Consider the following 26,993-nt stretch of genomic DNA (forward strand, 5'->3'; position numbering starts at 1 on the left):
TAGGATACAGAAAATATACCCCATCTAAAATAAATAGACCTAGGCACCATTTGATGACCATTGAGGGCAAGTTTAAAAATTTTGGGCATAGAGAATGCTCCTCTTTCCTTTTTGTTTTAAAAATGAGGATGTTTTCTGTATCTTACCTTAAGTAATTTTAGGGTAATTTTAAGGCGATATTTTACCTTAAGGGTACTTTTTTACTTTTGATGGTAATATTAAGGTAAGATACAGAGAACTTCACGTTACAAAGAGTCACTAGATACAAAATGATAAAAAACTCTGAGGACTTTTCGGGTCCTCATTTCGAGGACTGAAACAGCAATTAAATAAATGTTCTCCACTAGAAACAATCTAACAGAATAAAAAAATCATTCAATGTAACCCTAGTTTTCTTCCTTTTTCGTCAAGGTTGTACTGACGCTTGACATCCGGGCAAGCTTTTCGATACAATCAACGTACATGAATATACTATATTCACCCAAAAAAGTGTCTTACACTGAAATGAAGCTTAAATCTATTTAATGACCGTAATGGCTGGGCAGTGGGGCATTTGCCCTTCTAGACTTCGAAAAAAATTCTAGTATGTTCATTAACAAATTCCCTTTTTTGGTATATTCGTTTAAAAATGTTGCCTTGTTGTGGTGCTATGGTGCTATAAATGGTGCTATACTTTACTTCCTTTTTTCGACTATTTCCAAAATTTGACTTTCAACTATGAAATTTGACTTTCAACTATGGCAAAATTTGGAAAACTAAAAAAAAATTCTATCAAGCATTATATTTTCATTTTCATAATACTGAGTGAGTGTGAGTGTGTTCACTAAAATCTATAGTGTAAAAATCTAACACTTTGGTACAAGTAAAGAACAATAGGACGAAACACACAGTAATTGTCAATATGCAGAATAATCAATAGTACAATTTCCCCTCCCTTCAACCAACAGAGACGCACCGAGAATTTTTACAACAAAGAAGATTTACTAAAAACTTCATTCAAAGGTTCATTTTATTTTCCACCTTTATGAACAATTTTGAGAGTTTTTTTGGGGAGAAGGGAGTGGGCGGGATTTTGTCTTTTTTGTTATAATATTTTATGAATTATTGAGCCTTAAGGACAAAGGGACTAGACTACTCTACCCTCTTACCATTATTCTTGTTGTCAAATGTACCTCCCCATCCCGATCATTATAAAATGTAAAACAAGACCCGCTCTAGGGCTTAAATTTGGAATGAACATCTGTTTTTTATGGCACTTGTTTTTTTAGCTTTTTTATCTCTTGCATGAGGAAGATTAAAGGGATTGTTTTCCGCTATTAGTATCCTTCAAAGGATACAGGACCGTCATTTCGTCGTATGAGTCTGAAGAATACATCCCTTGTCCCTTTGAGGGGGGTTTCGTGTACTTGAATAGTTGAAATTGTTCCAACATTTTCAATCACCCAAACTAGGGTGAAATATATCATTCGGAACTGTGAAAAACTTTTGTTTTTTGAACGGCCGTCCCCCGTAAAAAAAATCCCTACGTGGATACCTATCACCATGAGTCAAAGATCTACAACAATTCAAAAGGAGTTAAGTAACACATTCATCAAACGAGACCTCTACAATTATATATTCCCAAATCCCTTTCAATTCAATTTCCAGTATTTCATGTAATTGATATACTTGGAAACTCCCTTTTCCCCCAGTGCTTTATATCCTCTTCTCTCACTTTTAGTGACAAAACCCCCATTGAATTGTTGCAACCGACCCAGAACGCCTTAATATACAATATAGCTTAGTCTTCCAAAGTAACATTAGCAAAAAGATAGGACATAGACTCATTGTTATGAATTCTTCGAATGGCCTCAGCAATTAATGGGGCAATATCAACGGTTTGATATTGCCCCATTAATTGATATTGCCCAGAACGCCTTAATATACAATATAGCTTAGTCTTCCAAAGTAACATTAGCAAAAAGATAGGACATAGACTCATTGTTATGAATTCTTCGAATGGCCTCAGCAATTAATGGGGCAATATCAACGGTTTTGATTTTATGACACTGCAGCTTCTGCATATCGTGGGGTACTGTATTAGTAACAACCACCTAAAAAAAAATTTAAAGAATGTAAAATAAGCACCAAAATAACACGGAACTAAAAAAGTGTATACATAATAAGCGCAGCACTAAAAAAAGCTGGCACAGTAATTGCAGCACTGTGCCGCGCCTCAGGAAACACAGTGCTGCGACACATTGTTAGGAATAGTAGTGACAGTGGCAATATATGACCTATTCTGTGTCTGGCTATGCACAGAATTCCATACATTGGACCAAAGAGTATGGGTACCTTGTAAAAGTGGGAACTGACGCTAGTGTTGACAACGAAGTATCAGCCCCATCTACCGCATAGGGACACTTAGTAATTTAACAGCTCTGTAATTTTTTTTTCTGTCAGGAACTGAGACCAGATACTTACTACTAGTCTAATTTTACCCATAAAACGAATTAAATTAATTATTCTTGTGAATAACTAATATAAAGTGTCACGAAACGCCATCAATTTTTTTTTGTCACGAGTTATTTGCATATAAATCATCTTTTTAGACATCACAAATAAGCAAAAATAAATTTTTCTAGTTAATGAGTTTTATTTATAAAAGTAAAGAGGCACCCGATAAAGAATACAGAGAGGCCCCATACTCGGGTTTATATAACGCACTCCGAGCATAGAATAATATTCATAAGATAAAAGGTTACAGCGACGTTTAACGATTGCTATCAAAACCTTCATTTTATATCTATTTATTTTTATGCATAAATAATAAATATAAACTGTTTTTTAACTTGTTTTCAAAATGGACTGAAAAGAAGAAAAAGCATTTTTTTCTTGAAAATTTATGAATATTAAGTGAAAACTAGGGGTGCAAGATGGATATATATTTTATATAAAGTTGATCTAAGTTATAAATGCATAAATGAAAAAGTATGTGAATTGAGGAAAATGATAAAAAAATTAAAAGAGCAAGTTATTGAAAGCCAAATCTGTTTTGCGCCCTTTGTTTTTCACGTATTTTCGAAAAAAAGATCATTTTCTACTATTTAGTTAATAAAAGTAATTATATTTATTATTTTCGACTTTTTAGTCTTCTCTAAGAATCAAAAAGTCCTTAGTCTTCCCTGAGATAAGAATTTTTCTTATCTAATGTTCAAACCTAAGTTACCACGGCTACAGGCAAGTGATCTAACCCCTAAGCTATCAAGTCTTACATAATAGTGTTTGTTTTATACTTTTTGCTGTCTACAATCAATGGTTTATGTTCTGATGGGGGATGGGGATGCATGCAAAAAGGGGGAATTTAAATATTGTTTTATTACACTGTTATTGGATGTGCGTATACTGACGAAAATTGGAGATAATTCAGCCCTTGGAAGTGGTCAAAATGGCTCACAGATTAAAAAAAAAGTACGTGACAAACAAGGGCTATCCAGAATTCTCGTTCATAGGGGGGATTTTTTCGGGAGAGGGGTGTAAAAAAGTTTAAAACGCATCAAAATTTGTTTAAATGGATTTTTGTTATGTTTTTGCGGGTCGGACAAAATTTCAAGGGGTTCAAACTCTGACCCCACGCCCCCCCCTCCTGAATACGACCTTTGTGACAAACACAAAAAAGTCTGAGAGTTTAAGAAAACGAGTCGGAAAGGGGTATAACATCATTTTTGATACTTTATGAAAACTAACAACATTTAAGCATATTCACAACTAAATAAGATACAGCAAGTGGATCGGACCAACAAATAGAGAGTAAGTAAAAGCCTACACACAATGAAATTTTCCTAATATCCTGGATTAACTAGCACCAGTTTGAGCCAATCAGATTTTTCATGGAATTATCTGATTGGCTGAAAAATTCAATGAAAAATTCTAATTGGCTGAAATTAGAGCTAGCTATTTCCCGGTATTAATAAAAATCTCATCGTGAACGGGCCTTAAGAACATAAGATAGAGCGTACTGAGCTGTGAATTTTAGCCTGGCGCAAAATGAAAAAAACACCTTTTAAATTGCCGAGGGTGAATTCCTGCATATCGTCATCAAATTGCACACCGATAATATCAAATAAGCTTAATAAAATAAATAAGTATTCTTCGCTTAGCTAATATTTGGTCCCAACGGTATTGCACAACTGTCTGTGTCAATGCCAACAATAAAGCATTTACACTTCTCCTTGTTCTTGATTTTTTTTTTTTGGGGGGGGGGGACTAAATTGCAAAAAAAAATCAATTATGTAGAATTATAAGACATTATAGAAGCAATTGTAACAATCTGGACGTTCCAAAAGATTTGACCCTCGCCCCACCCTGCTCCGTCCTATACCGTAGTACATAGACTTTTACCTTCATATTATGCGAACATATCATGGAATTTTTTGAACATATCAATGGCACCATGTGAACATATCATTTGTTCCCATAATGCCATTTTATTCAATACCATTTAATAAATATCAGAAAACAGTTCATATTTAAACTCCTTTGTAAATATTGCCCTTCTATATGTGTTGTATCATTTATGGTCACTCGTTGCTCTCCAGATAAGGTCTCTCCCCCCTCTGAAATACTAAATTTACCCGAGTTCTTCTTACTTAAATCATCTAAGAAAAAATACATTATTATTATTATTATTATTAGCTACCCTGAAAAAATCCTGCTTTGAAAAAAGATTTGACCCTCACACCCCCCCCCCCCTGTTCCATCCTGTACCGTAGTACATAGACTTTTACCTTCATATTATGCGAACATGTCATGGCATTTTTTTAACATATCAATGGCATCATATGAACATATCACTTGTTCCCATAATGCCATGTTATTCAATACTATTTAATAGGCATCAGAAAACATTCATATTTAAACTTCTTTGTAAAAATATGTGTTGTATCGTTTAAGGTCATTAGTTGCTCTCCAGATAAGGTCTCCCCCCCTGAAATACTAAATTTCCCAGAATTCCCGAGCAATTCTTATTCAAATTATCTACGAAAAAATATATTATTATCATTATTAATAACCCTGAAAAAATAATATCCAACTTACGTTCCTGCTTTAATTGGCCAAATATGTTGTAAATTTACTTTTACCTAAAGAAGCCTAAATTCATTGTTCCTATTTAAAAACTATAATTCATATATAATATGTGTAAAATGCATCATGTTTGTACTAACATACCTCAACATAGCTGTACAGGTAAGAAAGAATTTCAGAGATGACATTTAATTCAATTGTCTAAGTTCAACTTCTATTCTTGCAATGAAACATAGTGAAAACGAGGACGATAAACGAATTAATTTTTACATAACTTAATTTGTATTCTTCATCAATACATTTACAATTTTGATCAAACCGATATTTATGCTATGCAAAACCCAATCCGTTTTGCATTTATATTCGTAAAGTCTCAAGAAAAAATTATTTCTTGCCTTTTAGTCCTTTTTGAAATGAGTTCAAATTTATTTTTTATATTTATTATTTTTCAGTGTAATAATAAGACAAAATCGGAATGCTTAATGTAAATAACCGGGAAACGTCTAGAACTAGGAATAACGTGGAAAAAACGTGGAATAACGAAAAAAAAATAAGATAATAAAACAAGGCCTCTAATTACAACTGTATTTTTCGTTGTTTTTATTTATGCTATGAGCAAGCCTATTTCCAAAAACCCTAGCCATTCACCACTGTTTAAAGAATTGTTCGAGAGGCTAAACCTACGTTATAATAATAGCATTTCTTTAAATAGAATTTAAGAGATTACTCACTGAGCACATTGCACACAGATTTAACTAGAAATGGTCTAATATATTGTATGGCAAACCCAATAATGAATTTCAATTAATCTGCATGAAATGCATAAATTCGGTGGTGTTTACAAAAAAACGCATCAAAAATTGGTTTATATTCATTTTTGTTACATTTAACGAGCCGGACCAAGATTTGGGTGGGAAGTGGGGTCAAACCTTCTACCCCCGCCCCCCCTCTGGATACGGCCTTCATTGTATTTAGCGTAATTGGCAAAACTAATGAACCAATAAGTGTCTGATTTCAGTTTCTGAATAATATAATTACATTGAAAATAAAAGTACCAAAAACACCAAACGCCAGAGGCAGCGTTGGCACCGAGTGAGGGAATAAATCACTAGATTTCAGAATTTTTGGTTGATTTAGTGATTTTCTTCAGTAATCTAGTAATTTCTGTGCGGATTTAGTAATTTTTTGTTTAGGGAATATATAAAATCGCTAATAATAGTGATAGAACCCTAGGGGCGTCATCCCTAGCTAGATGGCGTGATTTTATTGACATTAGTGCCAGTTTCTACCCTTAGAAGTTGTCCATAGTTTGATAAACGATGTCAAATAGCTCTTTTTGAATTACTAGACTTCGATTCTAGACTCTCGTCTATCACATTAACGTTAAAAATCTTAACAAACGCTGATATTCATAAAACTTCAATAAACGTTTGATAAACAATGTCAAATAGCGTCTTTTCAATTGCTAGACTTCGATCCTAGACTTTCGTCTATCACATTAACGTTAAAAATGTTAACAAACGTTGATATTCATAAAACGTCAACAAACGTCCTGATAAACGATGTCAAATAGCGCCTTTTGAATTACTAGAGTTCGATTCGGGACTCTCGTCTATCACATCAACGTTGAAAATGTTGATAAACGTTGGCATTCTCAAAATGTTGACAATATTTGATAAATGACGTCAAATAGCGCCTTTTGAATTACCAGAGCTTGATTCTAAACTCCCGTCTATCAATATAACGTTGTTAATAAAATAAATTACAGAGACCTCTGGGAATAATGTCTTTATGCAAAAATGTAGACCCAGGCTTTATATAAAATTTTGTTGGCTTTCTTGATTTGTATTATTTACTATCGTACTATTGATTATGACGGCACTAGACCCTCAGGGTCCAAACGGGTGGCGCTGATCTCCGTTTCATTGCCCTTTAGCCAGGAAGTGCAATGAGTTATCTAGAGTCAAAATATTTTTATGTACCTATATTTTATCAACTGATGCTTCATAAAACCATATAATGCTAAAAAACAATAATAAAAAAATAACCAGAAAAGAAACGGTTGGTTTGTATATCTAGGAATTATACGATTTGAACGCAAATAAGTGGTAGCAATTATTATATTTGGGAACAGCGTTGGATTTTTATCAAATCATAGGTAGGGAACTATCTCTAACTATGATTCCCTAAGGTAGGGAATCATGATTCCCTAGGTAGGGAATTATGATTCCCTAGGTAGGGAATTATGGTTCCCTACCTAGGGAATTAAACGTCAGTTTGACAAATTTACGGCGAAATTCCCTAAACAGAAAAATTATGCTACCAAAAATTTTTGACTTTTATGTACTCTATTCTCAAAAGAAACGTTCTGCCCCCCCCCCCTGGATTCCCCTGAACAAAAAAAAACTGAAATATGAGTGTACAAGAACTTGTCAAGAGTTACAGTAGGCGAAGAAACAGATGATACACTGTCGACATGTAAAAAGTTTTCACATTATGCTTGATTGTGACATAGGGCGAATTAAATCAAATTACCTCGTCAATGCAAGATTCTTCAATGAGTCTGGGAGCATCCAAGGAAAGTAATCCATGGCAAGCAAGAACGTAGATTCTATAAGCTCCTCTCTCCTTCAGAGCCTCAGCTGCAGCGACAAACGAATTCACGTCATCAACCATATCATCCTACAAAAACGACTGGTAATTTAATTAATAGTTTAATTAAATAAAATTATTTCCTAATAAATTGCTGGATCGTTTAGTAAAAAATTAAACAGTGACACGGGCATCTAAAAAACATAGAAATAAAAACAAAGATTAAATAATGATGAAACAGTAGGACAAAATAAATAAGGACATTTTAAGTCAGTGAACAAGAGAAACTAGCAGATATTTCCGCAAGAACCTCCGCTAAGCCGTCCTCAGTACCAAAAACCTTCGAGCTTTAATGTTGCTTTCAACGTTCATCTAAGAAACTTGTTTTTTTAATATCCATGTTACAACAGTAGCTAGCAACCTAGTAAGAGACGATTACGTCCCACAGTAAAAAACAATATAGCCCAGAACTCCTAAAACTAGTCAGATAAAAAAAAAAGAAGTACACTATTAGAGCCGCCTGGTCCAACATCCCTACATAGAAAACTAACTGTCCCTTGGCTTGAATAAAAAGGAAAATATATTGGTTTGAAAATCAAGAAAAGTGGCTGCAACCACAATATTCTACAACGAGGGCATCTATTTTCTTTTCTTTTTTCCTTTCCTCAGGTAGAAAAATGTTTTTTTTTAATATAATCAATTTTTTACGAATATCTGCTTTTTTTTTTATTAAGAGCCGTTCCCTCAACAGCCACTTATTTTCAAATGTTTGTAAGGATAAATATATTCCAGACACGCAGCTTTATTATTAAATGAAGAAGTAAGATTGTTATCAAGAGGTGAAAGTTTAAGAAGATTGTTGTTGTTATTCAAGGGTGAAAGTGAAAGATTTTTAGTTGAATAAAGATGTGAACTTGCTGCTTCTTTCCAAAATGACTTATGGCTATCCAAACTGTTACATTTGTCATATATATTTGCGAAATTAAACCATCTCAACCTGTTTCTTCAAAAAAAAATTGCGATACATTTACTTCATATAATAAAATTGAAAGTTGTATAAAAAATATCAACACTTGGAAAAGTAGGGTAGACAAAATTCGTCCAAAATGTTTTGAGTGCCGACAACTTTAAAATCAAGAGAAATCCTTGTAAAACTTCATTACAAAAACAAAACAAAAACAGTTCCGTATATATTTTATATTAAATGATGAATTCAGATAGGAAGCTTGGATTCAAAGGCCATTTTGGATAGGCCTAGGATTTGTTGAGCTTTTGAGTGACTCAAACTTAAAACTACAATTTCCAAAAAAGCCCTTGACTGAATTCTGGATAGGAACTATAGCTGAATTTCCCGTAATCGGTGATATGGCGTTAAATGTTCTTCTTCCATTCAACACAACCAATTTATGTGAAGTTATTTCTCTGCTTTCACTGTTCATTGCTAAAAAATGTTGAAGAGGTCTTGCGTGCAGCAGTGACACTCATTCCATCGATATTTTATCTTTTATGCAATAAAAAACTAGCAAATCATTCTCATTAAATTTTTAATTTTAATTTAATACTTAGCCCTCAACGACTGCCTTCAAATATATACGAACGAACTAAGACAGAGACGGACAGAATTCGCTTTTGTTTACGTAATTGCTAAAATACAATTTTGATGAAAAATAAGGCATATAATTTTTGTAATTATAATAAATACAACTTTACAACTTTATGGTCAATTTTGATTTCAGGTTTCTGAATGTTTCTATACTAATGCTAAAACTATATATTTTCTTATTTATACATATGTTGTTAGCCAAAAAATAAACCATCAAAATTTATTTTTTGTCTTTCTTTTATATGGGGTCACCCGGAAAGTCACAATCATACACAGCGTCATGAATGAAAAAAAGTTCAAGAAGCCGTGATCTAAAGGATGGGAGTTAAGGAGGGGTTGAGGAGGCCCATCTCATATTTAAGGTAACACTGGGTAGGCTATTAAAATAAAGAATAACAAAAATAAAAGATTTTCCCTCAAGTAAAAGAGCGACATCAAAACCTCAACACATAGATTATTTTGTGTAAGAGAATGCAGGGATGTAGCTGCTCCCTCCTGAACATCCCCGCTTTTTATGCTGAAGTTTCACTTTCGCCCTGAATTCTTCAAGACCAAATGCTCAAACACAAGGCCCAATAAAATGGGATAAAAAGTAAATTTGCAATGCTTTAAGGTGGAAGAGCTTTTTAATGTACATTTGATTTGAACAATCTTGAGATCTGAGAGGCCTTGAAAGGCAATCGGTAAACAAATCACTTGCAGTTACCCACTGACTTAAATTCATCTAAAAACAGGTTTTTTATATTCTGTTTTAGTAATGTAGTTATCAAAGACCATGGGTAACTCACAAGATTGGAAACGGGCACGGCAAAAAGACCATGAACGCCACATAGCAGTTGGCGACAATTGCCATTTTTCAAACTCAGTAATAGTTTTTCAGTCAGGAATTGAGATCAGATACTTATTACACCACTAATCTTACCTACTACACAAATTAAATTAATTATTCTTATTGTTACAATGAAAAAAAATACCAAGTGTCGCCAAACGCTAGAAGGCGTCGAGGGTTTTTCTGTCGACACGAGCGCCCGTTCTACTCGTGTGAGTTACCCATATTCTTCGATATATATCTTTATTTATGTTCCCTACAAAACAAGCGACTTTGCGACACTTAATACATTGAATCCTCAAAACCATAGGACTGCAGAAAGGCCACATACCAAAAACTTTCATCGACACTGGTGGAAAGTACTTGTTATCAGAGGCTGATCATTCATTTCTGAAAATTCGATATTTAGCCATTCGGTATTATTCGGTAGATATTCGGCCAGTCTGGGGTCAGAGATTGAAGCCAACTGAAAAATAGTTTTGCAATTCTCGAATCCTCCTTACTAAGGACGTGACCTAGGTATTTCATTGACATTGGTAGAAAGCACTTGTTTTGAGGGGTTCATTGTTCATTTTTCAACATTAGATATTTGAAATTCGGCAAATCCGATGAGGATCGAAGAAGGAGCCCCACTAACGATTAGTCGTGCAATTCTCGAATCCTCCTTAAGACGTAACCTAAGTATTTCTTCAACATCTGCAAAAACTACTTTTCCTAAGAGGTTGATTCTTAATTTTTGGAATTCAACATCGGCAAGTCAGCAGTCCGATGCGTGTTGAGGATTCTAGAAGGAAATATATTATCATTTGCTAGAAATCCAAGAAATTCTCTTCCGATTAAAAGCTATATTATGTTACATTTCATAAGAAGATCAGTAGACAATGGATTAAACTGCATTACTGCAATATAACTGCATAATCAAGGAAGGAGCATGGGAAGAGCTTTAATAAGTATACAAGTTTACACATCCTGTTGGGAAACTATAACGGACCTCTAAATCTTCCACAAGCAAAACAATATGAATAGCCAAATCTACTAGGCTTTTTTTAAATAATAGAATTTCCGTTAAGATTAAATTCCGAAGTCATATTGAAAGGCAAAGATTGTACATGGTATTTTTTACTTTATGATTTTTTCTTGTGTTCACGAACAATTTAAAAACGTTATGAAAAAAAGTGAAAAAAAAAAACAAACAATAAATATGAATAAGATCTAGTACCACCATAATGGCAATCCTTCCTGCAACGTCTCCAACCACATTGATGGGCGGCTTTTCTTTTGCCGTTAGAGGTGGCATTCCAACACCCACCTCCGTAATTCTTTGTCTTGAGTTACCAGGCGGTGGACTATTTCTAAAATTAGAGTAAAATTTTTACAAATTAAAGTAACCAGATAGCATGAGTCAATCTTACAGAATTGAAAGCCTGGGTCTTAGAACTATATTATATTTTTAGAGTTATATAGTTGTTTGGGTGTTATATAGTATGTTTTTTGTGTTATATAGACAGTTTGTGTTGTATAAACTTACTTCAAGATAATAATACCATATTCAGTGTGGTAATATAAAACTTACCATCCGGAGAGCATAATATATATATATATATATATATATATATATATATATATATATATATATATATATAATATATGGTGGTGGCAATCCTATTCGGGAATTAAGTAGCTACTTCACACTCGGTAGGTATATTACAAAGGACTAATGAACTACTTGGATGGCAAGTACACTTCTTCCAAATATACAGTAAAATAGTTTGCTACGTAGCCCAGAAGGAGGAGGATGAACCCGGACGTACCATCTGTGGTGTCAATTCACAAAAATATAGAGGAGGCAGAATCAGTTTTCCAAAGTACCGGGGGAGGGACAAGTTTTTGAACTTTAAATTTTGTTAATGGGAATATCAAAAAGACCTTTCCAGAGATAATGCCCGAAATAAGGCATATTCCCAGATTCAAGGAAAGGGATGGGAGGCAAAAAGTCTAGGCGTCAATTAACGCCCCTGCGTCCAAATTAGGCTAGAATTACAGTTGTAAAGGCTGAAACTCTTTGAGACTTCCAAAGAGGAGGTAAAAAAGGAGGTCTAAATAGGGCATGATAGAGGAGTATTCGCAAGTTTCTCAGTCATTGGCGCCTCGGCACTACAACAAGTTTGAAATAGAAGCCTATTAAAGATTATAATAATATAACCTCTGTGTAATCAATGCAATCACAGTTATCGTCAGGATAATTACACAAAATTCAAGTACTTAGGAACATAATCTTTCCCACATTTCAATAAATTGGTCGAAATATTTAACTCTATCCAGGACGAAAACCCATAGTGATAAGGTTGGTAATATCTCCTTGTGACAGTTTGGGATAGAACAAAGCTTAGAGGCAATAGACCCATTCTCCGAGAACATATCATGATTCACAAGGAAAAGACATGTGAAACCTCACATTATTTGCTGCACATGATCGTACAGAGGGGAGGGGGCAGGGGGCAGCTGCCCCCCCTATAAGTTCAAATTTACACTAGATATGGCTGAAAAAGCAGATGCTTGAAAGGGCAGATGGTTGAAAAAGCTTTTAGAAAAAGGTAGATGGGTAAAAAGCAGTTGATAAAAGTAGATGGTTGGCAAAGCTGGAAATAAACATCTGGAATGACAGAATAAAAGTCAAACAAGGAGCAATTACCTATAATGTCTTGGAAAGATTTGGCTCTAATCCAAGAAGATTAATCCTGAAGCTAATTGATGATTTATGATTTTTGGCCGATTACTTATTGATAAAGATTTGATAGGTATGACAGAGCTTGCTGGCAATGTAAGGTTTTGCGAACTGCCAATCAAACTCAAGCTCACCCCCACTCTTCATCACAAAATCAGCTGCCCCCCTAGACAAGAGCCTACGTACACCTATGTTGCTGTACATAGTAGCAATAGGACGATGAATTGGGGTCAAGCTAATCATGGTATTTCAAAGGATCTGGATAGTAAAATTAAACAAAAAAAAAAACTTCTTCGCATGATGACTTATGGTTTTCATTGCACAGGTACCATTTTCCTGATTCACTACCTTCAGCTGGAAGTGAAATGCTTGGTTGGGGGGCGAATCATGAGAAGTTTCCCATTTTCCTCCCCCCAAATTTCTGAGGGTACAAGGATTTGAAGTCCAGTGCGCTAACCGCTCGGCTAAGAGGGAATCGAGCAATTTTTTTCGATTCTTTAGACGATTTCACTGTCTAATTCAGTTTTTCGTAAAAAGCGTAAATTTTTTCAATAAAGCCATTGCTCGAACTCAGTCCGAATAAACAACTTTTTTCCAAGGGCATACTCTGGAAACAAAAAATTTGCTTATATAAGTTAAAAGACACTAAGCTCACCTGATTTGAACTACTTACGAAATATCGGGAAAGGCTCAACAGATAGCGTTGGAACTTTCAGAGATTATTGGGGGAAAGGGTCGAGCAGATTACAAATTTTGACTTAAGGAAGGACACAGGTAAATTGAACAAAATAATATCGTTGACTCTACAACCCCAAAATGATTTGAATGGCGCCACTGTACTATTCCTTGATAATTCTGTCGTGACTGTTTTACAACACATACCTTGTATTATAAAAACAGTTTTCGTTTTTCTAATCAACATATGTAAAATAGCGTATAACTTTAAACAGCAAAGTCCAAAGCTAGCAGACTTGAAACCTCTGAAGTACCATTGCCCATTCGGTTGAGATCCGTGATATAAAGGAATTTGCATAAGGGATTTGAAAGAATGTATTTTATTCTTATTAAAAGCTCATTAAAAAGTTAGAAAGGTGAAAAAATATTTTCACAAAAATGAGAAAGAGAGCTTATTAAATAAATAGATTAAACTAAAAATAAAATACAGCTTATTATCCCACAGTAATTTGAACATCTATTGTCTATATTACAAGGAGAAACCATTGACCACTGTACAGTGGTAACCGATTAATGTTTATAAATGATAAGCTTTCGGGTTATTTAAAGTCTTTCAAATCTCATTTTAAATTCTCATTCATTGAATCAGATGAGTTGTGATGTTTAATCAAGTCCCCATTATTTTTTCCCCGATGAAGGAAACAAGAGCTAAGAGCTCATATGGCACTTGTGACAAGGCAAGAAGAGCTAAGAGCCGAGAGCTCATATGGTATGAGCTCTAGCAAGATTCTAAGAATCAATAGATTGATTTAAAAGGAAAATCAGATTCTTAATGCCGGTCAGGATTTAAAATAAGAGCTCTGAGTCATGATGTCCTTCTAAATATCAAATTCATTAAGATCCGATCACCCACTCGTAAGTTATAAATACCTCATTTTTTCTAACTTTTCCTCTCCCTTTAACCCCCCAGATGGTCGAATCTGGGAAAACAACTTCATCAAGTCAATTTGTGCAGCTCCCAGACACGCCTATCAATTTTCATCGTCCTAGCACGTCCAGAAGCACCAAACTCACCAAATCACTGAACCCCTCCCTCCAACTCCCCCAAAGAGAGCAAATCCAGTACGGTTACGTCAATCACGCATCAAGGACATTTGCTTATTATATCCACCAAGCATCATCCCGATTCCTCCACTCCGAGTGTTTTCCAAGATTTCCCCCTCCAACTCCCCCCAATGTCAAAAAATCTGGTCGGGATTCGAAATAAGAGCTCTGAAACATGAATTCCTCCTAAATATCAAATTTCATTAAGATCCGATCACCTATTCGTAAGATAAAAATACCCCAATTTTCACGTTTTCCAAGAATTCCGGTTTCCCCCTCCAACTCCCCCCAATTTTACAGGATCTGGTCGGAATTTTAAATTAGAGCTTTAATGCACAAGATCCTTCTAAATATCAAATTTCATTAAGATCTGGTCACCCTTCCGTAAGTTACAAATACCTCATTTTTCCAAATTACCTCCCCCCCCCCGCAACTCCACCAAAGAGAGTAGATCCAGTTCGGTTATGTCAGTCACGTAACTTAGACAGGTTTTTATTCTTCCCATCCAGTTTCATCCTGATCTCTCCGTTTTAAGTGTTTTCTAAGATTTCCAGTCCCCCCCCCCCCAACTGCCTCCCCCCGATGACGCTGGTTCCGGTTGAGATTTAAAAAATGAGATCTGATTTACGAGGTCCCTCTAAATATGAAGTTTCATGAAGATCCGATCACTCCTTCGTAATTTAAAAATACGTCATTTTTCTAATTTTTCAGAATTGACCCCCCCCCCCCCGATAGAGCGGATTCCTTTCAATTATGTAAATCACGTATCTAAGACTTCTGCTTATTTTTCATCCCAATCCCTCCAATCTAAGCGTTTTCCTTGATTTTAGGTCCCCCCCAAACTCCCCGCAATGTCACCAGATCCGGTCGGGATTTAAAATAAGAACTTTGAGACCCAATATCCTTCTAAATATCAAATTTCATTGAGATCCGATCACCCGTTCGTAAGTTAAAAATACCTCATTTTTTCTAATTTTTCAGAATTGACCCCCCAACCCCCAACTACCCCAAAGAGAGCGGATCCGTTCCGGTTATGTCAATCATGTATCTAGGACTTGTGCTTATTTTTCCCACCAAGTTTCATCCCAATCCCTCCTCTCTAAGTGTTTTCCAAGGTTTTAGGTTTCCCCCCAACTCCCCCCCCCATTGTCACCAGATCCGGTCGGGATTTAAAATAACAGCTCTGAGTCACGATATCCTTCAAAACATCAAATTTCATTAAGATCTGATCAACGGTTCGTAAGTTAAAAATAGTTCATTTTTTCTATTTTTTTCGAATTAACCCCCCCCCCCCCCCCCCGATGGTCAAATCGGAAAAACTATTTATAATTAATCTAGTCCGTTCCCTGATACGCCTGCCGAATTTCATCGTCCTAGCTTACCTGGAAGTGCCTAAAGTAGCAAAACCGGGACTGATAGACCGACAGAATTTGTGATTGCTACATGTCACTTGGTTAATACCAAGTGCCATAAAAACCAAAGAGTATACTCTTTTTATGGGGAATATGCTGCCTGCTTAATCGCAACATGAAACTCAAATTCCACTTTAGTAAAATGGACGATATGTTTGAGTCTACGAGAATGCCACATACTTTCGAGCAACATAAGCTTGTGCAGAATTTGGTTCTAGCTTCTTCACCAAACAATTTCAAAGTCAGGGTAGTATCATAATTTACAATTCTAATTTGTTAAACAAGACAGAGCAGTTCTTTTTTTGTAGAATTTCACTATTACTCTTAATGCAAACACACCCTCCTCGTATGTTGAAACCCAATCCCTTTACTGAAAACATACAAAAATTTTTATACCCACACATTTTACATGTTTTCTCTTTTTTTTAATTTAATAATTCCAATATTATTGAAGTTTTCAGGAACGAATATCGGTATATATATTAATCCTAAAATATAGCCAAGTTATTGTGCTGAAGGTTAAATCCTTTGAAATTATAAAAGTTCTCATGGTTTGAGGAAATACTAGGATTGATTCACTCAAATATTACTCATAATTATTTCACTATTATATCTTTAATTCTCATTTCTAACAGTCTTTCTGTATGACAGACTGGTGACATGAAATCGAAAACTGAATTTCTGTATGATATGAAATTTAAATTAATAATTTTTTTACGTTCTGGGAGATGTTCTTTCCCGATAGATATGAACAAAGCCCTAAAGTGGTCTATTATTTAAATCTCGGAAAAGCATCTGACCTGCCATCTACCAAATCACTCTCAGAATCTTTCTGCTCTCCGTGGATAACAGCAATGCCAAGACGAAGACGCTCTGCATAAGATGTGGCCTTTTTAGCTGATGCTGGGTCTTTGGCCACTATAACTGCACTCTTGAAATTAGGAATCTGTAACAGGTAGAACGTTAGAGCCATGACGTCAGAGAACATTAATTATCATGATTATCATTACATGCCAGGGTTGCCGCTAGTAGCACGAAAATACTGTTTTAGCACTATTTTACCACTATTACAGTCAGTTTTTTACTATAGCACCGAAAGTCGCTGTGTAGCTCATAAATTTAGGCTATTGTATCACTTTAGGAACTGACTGTGGTGGCAACCCTGTTACATGACATTAGATGAATATTATGCGGGATATGTTCTCAATCTAATTCAGAGTAACTCTTACCAACTCTTGTACAAGTATCAACAAGTAGTATCTCTGTTACGGGTTGGTCAGAACATTTGGCAGCTAATTTTAAGGTTGTAGTTGTAGCCTAGCAAAAAAACAAACCACAGGCCAGAGTAACCAAGACTTAGAAAAGAGGATTTCAAAAAAACTAGTTAAGCGACAAACATTACCAATACAACACTACTTTGAAAATAGTAATTTTCATTCAGATTAAACTGCAAGTAATTTGCAATTACGAGAAAAAACTTTTGAGAATTTAGAAAAAGTGCTTGAAATCCTTCAAAAATGAGGCCAAAGTGAAATAAAACGCAGACCATTTTATCTCTATTGTGGAAAACCCTTAATCATCAGCAGTGGCGACACAAAAATTTTTTGCTATCGCGATAGCAAAAAGTTTTGCTAAAACTTAAAAACGTTTTCTGAGTTAAAGCGCAGAAAAAAGAAGAATAAAACTAAAATACTTTAACGAGATTGCCAATACACAAGTAATTATATGCTTTAATGAATGACATATGTGAAACCCCCGCCTCCAGCAGTTTAAAAATATGAAGAAATACAAACGATTTTAATGTTAAGAAAAAAGTGAGGTACAATTACCCCTCCCCAGTCAAAGTTATGAGGTAACCATGTTCTTTCATTACTAATAACAGAAGTTTTGACAGAAAAGAAGAACATTGACATTTTCAAAGACAATCATCTTTTTTTTTTTTTTTTTTTTTTTTTTTTTTTTTTTTTTTTTTTTTTTTTTACCCGGGGCGCATTCAGTTCGAGCCTAGTCAGGTTGACCTGAATAGATTTTAAAATTGTTACTGCGGTTAGGAAGTTGCCAGTTGAGTCTCGCCAGGTTAACCTCAACAGATTGTTAGATTGGATTGTGGTTAAGCTGATACTGCAATAAGGCTGTTACAATTTGAGTCTGGTAAATTCAATCTGAATAGGTTGTTAAGTTAGGCTGTTATTGTTCCTGTGGAAAGTATTGTATTACTTTATTTCGGATAAACGACGCTTCTTGACTACTAAGATCCCTGCGTCGGTAATCGGGTTGAACCCAAATTCTCCAATTCTGAAGGAAGGCCATATTACCACTCTTCTAAGGTAACTAATACTAAAAAGTATGACACAACGTTTATTATTATTCCCTTGCGCCGCACGGGACTAAACCTAGATCCTTCTGGTTGAGAGGTGCTAGAACTAGCACTGGTTGAGAAATGCTTGCACTAGGTATTGTAGGAGTTATTGATTTGATTGTTTGTTCATTTTATTGACCGACCGAACAAACAACCTAGAAGAATTTCATTCTTTAAAAAACGAGCTGAATACTGACTTGCAGTCAACCAGACACAGGTATGTATTGTTGTTCTATGTGTGTCTACATGATTTGTGTTTAATTTGCCAAAACAGGAATCAGGTCGATTGCGATTAAAACCGATCTCTTACTGGTTATACCCTTCCAAGTCAATCGGAGATTAAAGAATAGCGTAAGTAAATAAAATAAAATCATGTAAATGTATATATAAAAAACCAATTATCTAAATTATGTAAATCTGTAAGCCGTCAGCTCATTTCATATCGCATAAAATGAGTTAAAAAAAGACTGACTATTTCATAATAAATACTTCGGTAGGATATTTATCAGACTTGGCTTATGATAGTACAAAGAATATTTGGCCTTAATATAGGCTATAATTTAGCCTTAATATATATTTAGCCTTAAGATAGGCTAAAGAGAACAACGTAACAACAACATAATAAACATAACGCAAAATCTTTTGGGCAAGATTTTGATGGTGTCCTGTCCATTACTCTTACTTCTGTTTTTTCTAAGTTATTAATTCTGATCCTCCCCCCATTTATAATGGTGTCCCCCGGGGAATCGTTTTAGGCCCAATTTTGTTTCATGCAATGATAAACAACCTTGGTGTCGATTCCTCGGATAAATGGAAATTCGTTGATGATTTAACTGTCTCAGAAACATGTTTCAAAAATTTAAAAAGTAGCCCAATGGACAGCTGAATGAAGCTATTACTAATGATATGAGAATCAACCCTTTAAAGTCAACGGTTTAAGAAATTAATTTCCTTAATATCCCCCCTTCTTTCTCCTGCCCAATTCCCTCTGATATGTCAACTAGTACTATGAAATTACTGAGTGTTACTATCTCAAGCGACTTAAAATGGGATTTTCAGATTAATTATATGTGCAAATGCTGCATTTTCCCTCCTTAAACTCCTTAAAAAATTTACATATCCTAAATCACATTGTATGAGGTTTTTCCTCTCATTTGTGCACCTAACCCTCGATTATACCTGTCCTGTTTGGCGTCCTGGCATCGCCATTGAATTAGGTTTTTGAAAAAAAAAACCTAATGTAACCAAACTTTCATCGCGTACATAGTTGATATATTAAATCAATGGATTTCCTCCCCCCCCCCCTCACATCCTTTTTACTTTATAATTGTTTAATGATCGTTTTCAAATTTTGAGCTTTCTATTTCTTGGTCGCATATTGTCCTTGTGCTTTAAATTGTTTTATTCCCTTTTTAATTTTACGAGTTTAAATTGATTTTGACATTTTTACGAACTGACATTGACTTTTCTTATAATCTTTTTTTTATTTTGTTTTCCACAACCCGCCATTTTTTACTTGCTTGCTCTTTGTTTTGTTTCTTTTTTGTTTATCAAACAGTTCGTGGTAATGAACTGTAGTAAGGAGCGACCCGGCTCAATAGTAACCGAAACTCTAAAAAACGAAATTTTTATAACAATAGTTGCTGTTTTAAAAAGTAGAGTTGAGAGATAGAGTCAAACTTTAGCGTAAAGAGTGTGATATTGAGGAGGGAATAGCCCCTTTCATATACGGAGTAATTTCTGTTCGTTCTAAGTTTTAATATCGCTCCTTACTTTCAGTTAAAAAAACTTGTTTTTTTTTTTTAATTTAATTTTTGACACTGAAGTACGAATTCGGCCTATTTGAGCTTGTGATAGCCGTACGTTTTTCAGAAATAAATCTTATCTTTTATAACAACAAAAATGAATATAAATACACATTCAAAACAACACTAGAGTCCACCAATTAATTTCAGATGTTGTTTTCTTAAGCGATACAGACAGAAGATAATGAAAATAGATAGAAAGAGAAAGAAAAAGGAAGAAAAAAAGAAGAAAGGGAGGAAGAAAAAGAGAGCCTAGGACGTAATGCTAAAATATTCACAAAACTTAAAGCTCATAACTTCCTTTTTTGTACGTCAATGGTAAATCTGAACTAAATTTTTCATCTATTGAAATTTTAAGAAATCTATTTTTAAATATTTGAAATTTTTACGAACTGACATTGACTTTTCTTATAATCTTTTTTTTTTTTTTTTTTCCACAACCCGCCATTTTTTACTTGCTTGCTCTTTGTTTTGTTTCTTTTTTGTTTATCAAACAGTTCGTGGTAATGAACTGTAGTAAGGAGCGACCCGGCTCAATAGTAACCGAAACTCTAAAAAACGAAATTTTTATAACAATAGTTGCTGTTTTAAAAAGTAGAGTTGAGAGATAGAGTCAAACTTTAGCGTAAAGAGTGTGATATTGAGGAGGGAATAGCCCCTTTCATATACGGAGTAATTTCTGTTCGTTCTAAGTTTTAATATCGCTCCTTACTTTCAGTTAAAAAAACTTGTTTTTTTTTAATTTAATTTTTGACACTGAAGTACGAATTCGGCCTATTTGAGCTTGTGATAGCCGTACGTTTTTCAGAAATAAATCTTATCTTTTATAACAACAAAAATGAATATAAATACACATTCAAAACAACATTAGAGTCCACCAATTAATTTCAGATGTTGTTTTCTTAAGCGATACAGACAGAAGATAATGAAAATAGATAGAAAGAGAAAGAAAAAGGAAGAAAAAAAGAAGAAAGGGAGGAAGAAAAAGAGAGCCTAGGACGTAATGCTAAAATATTCACAAAACTTAAAGCTCATAACTTCCTTTTTTGTACGTCAATGGTCAATCTGAACTAAATTTTTCATCTATTGAAATTTTAAGAAATCTATTTTTAAATATTTGAAATTTTAAAAATCTATAAAACAAGTTTTATCAAGCAATCCTTCGGTATAACAAAATTCTCACACATTTAAAATAAATTAAAAAATTCAACTTACAGTTACTTGTATATACTGAATAAATTAACAACCAGACAGTGAAAAAACTTCTGAATCTATTAAAAAAAAATAAACCTATTTTGAAATTGTTACAATTTTCAAAATCTATATTTTTTTTATCAAGCAATTTTCCGGTGTAACAAAATTCTCAAATATTTAATTTTAAAAAACTTGCGTTTCCCTTTGTATGTTGAAGCAAAAAACACAAAGCTCGTAAATTTTCGACCAAGCAATCGAACAATCCCTGAAATATCGAAAAATATTTAAATATATATTAAATTACTAAAATTTAAAAAAAATTTATAAGCACTTTTTATAAAGCAATGTTTTTATACAAAAAGCATCTTAAATATTTAAAATCAATAAACTTACGTTTTCCTGTATGTATTGAAGCAAAAAAGGCGAAGCTCGTAAATTATCGACGGGACAATCGAAAAATCCCTGAATCTCTTTTTGATGCAAGTCCATTGTAATCACATGAGTCAACCCAGACCTACACATCATCTTTGCCACAAGCTTAGACACAATGCATCCACGCTTCCTCATTTTGCCTTAAATATAGTTATATTAATAATAATATTAAATCAACAAAGTTTTTATTATAAGTTTACAAACTCTGCAGCAGGGACAATTCATGGAAATTTACTTTGAGACCAAATATACTTTTCAAAATTTAGAGGTGAGAGGGTTATATAGAGGGTCGAGAGGGGCAAATTTAAGAGCGAGAGTGCATATAGGCCCATCCCCAAAAAATAACGACGCTGAAAGTCTAAGTAGTAGAAAAATTTCCCTAAAATAAGCTAATTAAATAAGCCAAATCGAAACAATAAAATAAGCTAATGTTATTTACTTTTGGCAGACCGGATTACTGTCAAGCGGACACTATCGTAATGGTATTTTACATAAATTAGCATCTTTTTAGTTTTCAATAAGATTTACAGAGGAGCTCTAAACATATGTGTAATTTCCTTCATTTCAGAATTTAAAACATCCTTCTGTCATGAAACGGTATAAGTACCAAAAGCGCCATCGACACAAACTAAAAAAAAGAAAAGAAAGATTAAGATCCTCCTGAGCCTTTGCTGGCGCATAGGGCGCAAAATTGACATTTCATATGCTGAGTCTTTTTACGAGGACTAGTATCAAGCCTGTCTTGCCTTGGGGGTCGGCCCCTGGGCCTCGTACTGCCAAGCAGATCCAATTTTAGGAATCCAGGAATTCTGGTAAACTAGTGACATCTACGTAGGGGCAGTTATAAATTATGTGACGGCATTTCAAACACGAAAGCTGTAAAATTTTAAATAGATGAACTTGGAAATGGTATGTTTTTCTTGAATTTCTGACAAAAATTAACTTGACTTATAATCAATTAGAGCTAAAACATATTTTTATTGCCCGGTAACTGGTCTATAATGGGTATATATGTTAAACTCACAAAAGCTTGAAATTGAGGCAATGACAATTATCTGAAGTTTAAATATTAAACACACTTTTTTTTTAACAAGCAATAACATTTCCTTATTATACGGTATAACAAAAGAAAACATAGAAAGAATGAATAAATAGATGAAAATAATAAACTATAAAGATAGGAAAATACAGGTAAAGATAACAATAAAATAAAAAAAGAAAAATTATAAGAATTAAAGCGTAAAAGTTTAGTAGAATATTATCTCATTTCATTAATTTGCAATGCACAAAAAGGAAACAAAGAACGAATGAACGAATGAAAGGAAACAATGAATAAATATATGATTATAATAAATCATAAAAAATGGAAAATTACAGACAAAGATAAAAATAAATTAAGGATTGAAAAATAATAAAGAACAATAATAAATGATAAAAATTTGATAACAAATTTTATTCCCTACAAAAAAAAAACAATTAAACGGACTTTTCATAAGATAGAAACCACGGAATAATTAAAGATTGACTGTTTCGTGCTATATTCCAAAGAGCCGTGGTTAGTGAAGAATAGAAAAACGTTAAAAGACAAGATTAAACAGAAACGGAAAACATATAAAAATTGCAGACACAGAAACCATGGATTCAGTATAATTAGTTTATGACAAACAGACGAGATAAAAGGAAGAATAGAAATAGAGGATCCCCGAAAGAAATAGATATATCCCAAATATTGATACATCAAATTACAGCTGTCATCTATGTAAAACTTTCAGTACCACCATCGCATATAAAATATATTACATCTACTCAGAAAATCTGGATTAAGTTAAATTCAGGTTCTCCTGAATTTATTCATTTAAGAATTTGGTAATATACTGGTTGATTATACTTGGTTGTAATATACGTTCAAGAATTAAGTTAAATTCAGGGTCTCCTGAATTTATACATTCAAGAACATGGTAATATACTGGTTGGTTATATTTGACAGAACATACATTCAAGAACTTAATCTCCACGAAGGAGAATTACCATAGCCGTCATACAAAAACAGCCTAAATAGTACTTTAGCACCTTGTGTGACAACCCTGTCTTTAACATTCATCATCAGAGAAGAGCTTAAAGCCACGTTTGAATTAGCATTACAAAGTTGACAGACTGTTAACATCATGTGGACATTTTGTCTCCAATATGATTCGAACGGACAGAAAAACCGAAACCAAGGTCTTAAAAAAAGGAAAAAAAAACTACTAAAGCAATATCTACATACAGTGAAACAGAATTAGTCTACTCAAAAGACATTTAGCAACATAGCCTGTCTAAAATTAAAACATATTATGTCTATTTCTGCACGTAATCCGGTTTGCCCTAAGTTGTGAGCCCTAAATAACAGTTCAAATAGGGACAAGTCCTTTTATTGGACAGTAAAAAAAATATAAAAATATACTGGATATTTCGATCACACATACGGATATCAAACAGTTCGTGGTAACGAACTGTAGTAAGGAGCGACCCGGCTCAATAGTAACCAAAACTCTAAAAAATTGAATTTTGATATCAATGGCTACATCAAAAGAATTGCATTTTAATGCTGATTTTAAATATGTAAGTTTCATTAAGTTTAGTATGACCCATCGAAAGTTACGAGCCTGAGAAAATTTGCCTTATTTAGGAAAATAGGGAGAAACACCCCCTAAAAGTCGTAGGATCTTAACGAAAATGATACCATCAGATTCAGCGTATCAGAGAACCCTACTGTATAAGTTTCAAGCTCCTATCTACAAAAATTTGGAATTTTGTATTTTTTGCCAGAAGACAAAATCACGGGTGCGTGTTTATTTGTTTGTCTTTGTTTTTTTTTTTTTTTTCCCAGGGGTCATCGTATCGACCAAGTGGTCCTAGAATGTCGCAACAGGGCTTATTCTAACGGAAATGAAAATTTCTAGTGCCCTTTTTAAGTGACCAAAAAAATTGGAGGCCATCTAGGCCCCCTCCCACGCTCATTTTTTTCCCAAGGTCAACGGATCAAAATTTTGAGATAGCCATTTTGTTCAGCATAGTCGAAAACCATAATAACTATGTCTTTGGGGATGACTTACTCCCCAACAATCCCTGGGGGAGGGGCTGCAAGTTACAAACTTTGACCAGTGTTTACATAAAGTAATGGTTATTGGGAAGCGTACAGACGTTTTCAGGGGGATTTTATTTTGTTTGGGGGTGGGGATGAGGAGAAGGGGCTATGTTGGAGGATCTTTCCTTGGAGGAATCTGTCATGGGGGAAGAAAAATTCAATGACAAGGGCGCAGGATTCTCTAGCATTACTATAAGAAAACAATGAAAAATAAACATGAAAACGTTTTTTCAAATGAAAGGAAGAAGTAGCATTGAAACTTAAAACGAACAGAGATTATTACGCATATGAGGGTTCTAAAAATACTTTAGCATAAAGAGCGAGGTATTTAGGAGGAGATAAATACCTTGCTCTTTATGCTAAAGTATTTTTAGTAATTTCAACTATTTATTCTACGGCATTTCTGATTCAGGGGTCATTCTTAAAGAATTGGGACAAAACTTAGGATTTAGTGTAAAGAGTGAGGTATTAACGAGGGTACAAATCCCCTCGTATACATAATAAAAATATAAGGTTATGAAAGTGTGTTACGTAAGTTAATTCTTAAGTTACGTATATTTTTTACTAATAAAAACGTTCGTTAAAAATTAAAAGTTCTAGTTGCCTTTTCAAGTAACCGAAAAATTGGAGGGCAACTAGGCCTGCTTCTCCACCCCTTATTTCTCAATATCGTCTGATCAAAACTAAAAGAAAGCCATTTAGCCAAAAAAAGAATTAATATACAAATTTCATTTTAATAATTTATGTGCGGAAAGCCAAAACCAAACATGTATTAATTCAAAAACGTTCAGAAATTAAATAAAAAAAAACTAATTTTTTTAGCTGAAAGTAAGGAGCGACATTAAAACTTAAAACGAACAGAAATTAATCCGCATATGAAATGAGTTGTCCCCTCCGCAATCCCTCGCTCTTTACGCTAAAGTTTGACTCTTTGCCACAATTCTACTTTTTAAAACAATTAAAAGCTTTAGCGTAAAGAGCGAGGGACTGCGGAGGGGACAACTCATTTCATATGCGGATTAATTTCTGTTCGTTTTAAGTTTTAATGTCGCTCCTTACTTTCAGCTAAAAAAATTAGTTTTTTTTTATTTAATTTCGATAGAAATATCCATTATATTTTTTGATCGTTTTTTTTTTCACTGTATCGTTTTTTTTTTTTTACTTTTTCAGTTTTAATCGTTTTTTTTTTTTAACAAAACGATTTATCCCTTATTCGAACTGTTATTTATCGTCATGGAAGGGCAGTGTGATCTTCGAAATTACCGACTTGTGAACCCCTAGGAAATTTAGTCTACTTTTTATTCTCTCTTTTATTCTCCAAATGCATCGTATAAAGTTTTTTGAAATAGCCATTTTGTTCAAAAGTCCTAAATTCAAATTGCTATAACATGGGGTTGAGAAATCCTTGATAACCCCAGGGAAAGGATTGTAACTTATGTAAGTTGTTCATTATTAGAAAAGCTGTTTGTGGAAGAAGTGTTCGTATTAACTTTAGAAAGGGCTCATTTGATCGGAAACTACAACTTAAAGCTCTTTTTTAAGAGTCTGAAGTAATCAATGGGCAATTAGCCCGCGCCCCACTTTCCCAAAGGGCATCCGATCAGAATTTTGAGACAGCCATTTTGTTCAAAATAGTCCAAAGGCCAAAAAATATGCTTCCGGGTTTGAACCCCCCAGCCCCGGGGATATGGCTCTGAGTTACGGAACTTGCTTATTCTTACTTTGTTTACTTTGATACCTTGCTTACTTAAATTCTTTCTTTACTTTGATACTAGTTTTGCTATTTTGTTGAAAGTTTGATGCTAAAAAAAAAGAGTTTGAAATCAGGCATTTTCTAAAAATTTGAACCTTTTGCAATCAAACACAAAAATTAATTTAAAAAACTTTCCGAAAAAGAAGTTTTTCAAAGAAAAGTAAAGGCCATATTAAACCTAAGATAAGCAGATACAAATACCTGTTAAAATTCAAACTAGAAACGACAAGAAATTACTATTAAAGAAAAGATTAAACCCAAAATGAAGGGAGATTAAATAAACAATCATAGCAAAAAACATACAGCAAGTATTAATATA

At 34.0% G+C, this 26,993-nt stretch overlaps 1 protein-coding gene across 2 annotated transcripts in view; it reads right to left on the bottom strand.

Moving 5' to 3' along the window:
- Window positions 1-766: 766 nt before the first annotated feature.
- LOC136039758 (phosphoribosyl pyrophosphate synthase-associated protein 2-like) overlaps window positions 767-26,993 on the bottom strand; it is a 48,452-nt gene continuing 22,225 nt past the window's right edge. The window contains exons 4-8 of one of the 2 annotated variants that reach the window (XM_065723611.1): window positions 21,756-21,934; window positions 16,805-16,950; window positions 11,308-11,440; window positions 7,600-7,746; window positions 767-2,093 (exon numbers count right to left, since the gene is read on the bottom strand). In XM_065723611.1, the coding sequence (XP_065579683.1) occupies window positions 1,935-2,093; window positions 7,600-7,746; window positions 11,308-11,440; window positions 16,805-16,950; window positions 21,756-21,934 (764 nt within the window). In that variant the 3' untranslated portion in view covers window positions 767-1,934. The remainder of the gene's footprint in view (window positions 2,094-7,599; window positions 7,747-11,307; window positions 11,441-16,804; window positions 16,951-21,755; window positions 21,935-26,993) is intronic. The other variant, XM_065723612.1, reaches the window with a different exon arrangement.

The sequence above is a fragment of the Artemia franciscana genome, chromosome 20 (assembly GCF_032884065.1).
Source record: "Artemia franciscana chromosome 20, ASM3288406v1, whole genome shotgun sequence".
Lineage (NCBI taxonomy): Eukaryota > Metazoa > Arthropoda > Branchiopoda > Anostraca > Artemiidae > Artemia > Artemia franciscana.